The 2890-nt window shown below is 37.9% G+C and overlaps 2 protein-coding genes across 3 annotated transcripts in view; both read right to left on the minus strand.

The window, feature by feature from the left end:
• The window catches only part of LOC105267977 (uncharacterized), a gene marked incomplete in the record, with an annotated part of 3348 nt that extends 3141 nt beyond the window's left edge, over positions 1-207 (minus strand). Inside the window, 1 exon segment of the mRNA XM_011307182.1 lies at positions 1-207.
• On the minus strand, positions 57-1985 carry LOC105267976 (uncharacterized). Of its 2 annotated transcripts, none has more exons than XM_011307180.1 (6): positions 1880-1985; positions 1249-1518; positions 794-1159; positions 535-679; positions 279-329; positions 57-207 (listed from the first exon to the last, which is right to left on the minus strand). In XM_011307180.1, exons 1-6 carry the CDS (start codon positions 1947-1949, stop codon positions 204-206), a joined length of 906 nt encoding a protein of 301 aa, XP_011305482.1. In that variant the 5' UTR covers positions 1950-1985; the 3' UTR covers positions 57-203. The 2 variants fall into 2 exon arrangements, with proteins under 2 accessions (XP_011305482.1, XP_011305483.1); XM_011307181.1 differs by having other exon boundaries at positions 57-205; positions 276-329.
• Between the last annotated feature and the right edge of the window lie 905 nt (positions 1986-2890).

Consider the following 2890-nt stretch of genomic DNA (forward strand, 5'->3'; position numbering starts at 1 on the left):
ATTGACATTGCAGCCACGATCTTCACAAGGTAAAAGCAATAACTTCCGCAGAGTTGTTTATTTTTTAAAATGTTCATTAAAATTATCATGCAATTAACATTACAAAAAAAATGTCTTCAGGGTACGTTGGAATCATAACACATCGATGAATTGTGGGAATTGAGATAAATAGTCTTCAAGTGGAACAACGGGCGGTGATTTTTTTACCTGAAAACCAAAAAGGGTGATTACCTGTTCCCAATTTTACTTGTAAATAATTTTTTGATTAATCCACGTACCAACTACCGGAGGAAGCCTGCGCAGAGGCCTGACTGTACGATCCATGATTCCTAAAAATCGTGGGAATTATTTTAACACCAGATCATAACGTTCATAAATGTAAATCGCGGAGAGAAGTAATTGTAGCAATTGAATCGTCCGTTGGTAAAGGGGAAAATCTGGTGAACGGATGAAAAGGAGAGGACGAGAATTTTTTTTTATCGTGTGATGGTTCGGACTTGATGATTTATTTACTATCAGTGAAAAAGATCTTACCCGCCACCACCACCTCGTCCATTGCAGACATCACACTGACCGCCACCGGGATGATAATGAGGCTGTGGCTGATAATGAGGCTGTGGCTGGTAATGAGGTTGAGGTTGGTACCGAGGCTGTTCATACACAGGTATAACGATTGTACCTGAAATATCAACAATCGTATCCATTTGAATTCATCTGGAAGAGCTTTATTTCATCCGATCCACCCATTAGTCTTATTTAATAAATTCCTGATAAAAAATAATAATAAACTTACGGTCACCACCGCCGTAGTGTCCACCACCGCAGTTGTAACAGGGAGGTGGAGGTGGTGGTGGCTGATAACCACCGCCGCAGGTATTGCAGCCACCGCCGCCACCGAATTTCTTCTCTAAAAGTTTGCTGATGAGATGGGGTGATCTTCGTATTCGGTTGAGCTTCTTCGGCTGCAACTCCCGGACATCGGAATCCTCACCAGACACTTCTCCATCGAAGTCAACCCTGATGACCTTTGTATCCACATCATCACCTATTTTCTCAACCTTGATGCCCTCTTCCTCGAGCTCCTTGGCGAGCTCGTCAAGACTGACCAGTGCACCTTCGTCGTCCTCCTCGACGACGAGGAGAATCGTCGCCACAGGTTCTAACACAGTAATTTTTCAATGAAGTTCGCCGTTCAAATTTAATCATATCATTAATTTCCGATTGAAACTCAGGATATGAAAAGCTCACCGAGTATTGCTGGTACCGCGGCCTTGATATCATCAGTGAGAACCTCTTTTGGATCCTCTTCATCCGTTTCATTTTTCACCGCGAAAAGATTAACGATGAAGACAATCCCATGACGAGTCTCTTCATCTTCCTTCGGAGGTAATAATTCAGTTGCAAGCGTCACATTTTCGTTCAGAACGTCAACATTAAAATCATTGAAATCAGCTGTCTCCGCGTCCTCCTTTGGGGGTTGTAACTCCAGCGACGGCACTTCTACTTTGGCTGTTCGGCCTAAATTAATTTGGATGAATTAAATAAAATCACGACCCTCATCAACCCAAAGCATCAATTAAGTCAATCCAAAATAATCGAGACGATCTCCCAAAAAAAATTATCTAATCACTCCGAATTCACGGCAGAAATAAACCTGATCATTATTTATTATAACATTATTTACATTATTAATTATTAGAAATAAGTAATTACTATTGAAAAAAATCGTTCAGTAATCAATTGGTATTTATCAATTGAAATGATGAATTACTTCAGGAGTTCTTTTGGAATCGAAGAAATTGTTGGGATATCAATTATTCTATCTGATTGTGAAAATTGAAAGGGCTTCTGTCGAATGTGTAATAATTTTTGAACTCACTCGAATCCGAATCGACCGGAAGTGCCCACAACCCATTGGCAAGGAGCAGAATCAAAAAAGCTTTCAACATCTTGAAGAACTCAATCCTGGACTGAGTATCAAGACACCGGAAAATAGACTATGAAAAACCATTGATGATTTCTTCTTTTATAGCTCGATAATCACCAATACAACGAGCATGATCCTGACTTTACGTAATCAATATTCAATGAGTAACACCTCATAGTTGTTTATTTCCCAGGAGCTCATCACAGGTTCATCCAGTATTTTGGAATTTCCAGGGGGAAAACCGCACCGATTGTCTCTCAACCCACAGGAAAATAATATTCACGTGTCATATTTATATTCGATTTAAATTACAGTCGGAATAATAAATTGGGGGAGTACATACATAATTTATATATATGTGGACAAATATCCTTTATCAGCTCATGTATTTTTGATAGGGGCAGACAATGCGTCGGATATATTACCAATTATTCAGTAAAATTTATTATTTAATTTATTATTGTTGGAATGGGGAAGAATATGGCGAGTAGAAATTGCGCTTGGGATTATGACCCTGAGCTGATGACTGAGATCTACTGTGACTGCATGGATGGCATTGAGAATAAAAAAATCGGAAATGTTTTTTGAAATTGAAAATGATTTCTCCGGAGGTTCACGGATTTTATGAAAAAATTTCTGGTACACATTTTGGGAAATTTAAATATTTTTAGGGTTCAATTAAATGTGTGAAATTTTGGTATTGGAAATTTGAGAGAATTCAGGATCTCTAATTTTTAAATTCCCGAAATTTTTCCCAGACGCCAAATAATTTTCCGTCAATTGTAATTTTCCGGAAAAAATGTAAAATTTTCAATGAAATTAATTGAAAGCTAGTAATACTTTCCGCGAGTCAGTGATAAAATCCTTCATAAATCATAAAGTTTGTTGAAAAAATCTCATATGCATTGCAACTTGATTTTTCAGAATAACAAATTACCCGGAATATACGCATCTGAAATCTAT

This window comes from Fopius arisanus, unplaced genomic scaffold (genome assembly GCF_000806365.1).
Source record: "Fopius arisanus strain USDA-PBARC FA_bdor unplaced genomic scaffold, ASM80636v1 scaffold00052, whole genome shotgun sequence".
NCBI lineage: Eukaryota > Metazoa > Arthropoda > Insecta > Hymenoptera > Braconidae > Fopius > Fopius arisanus.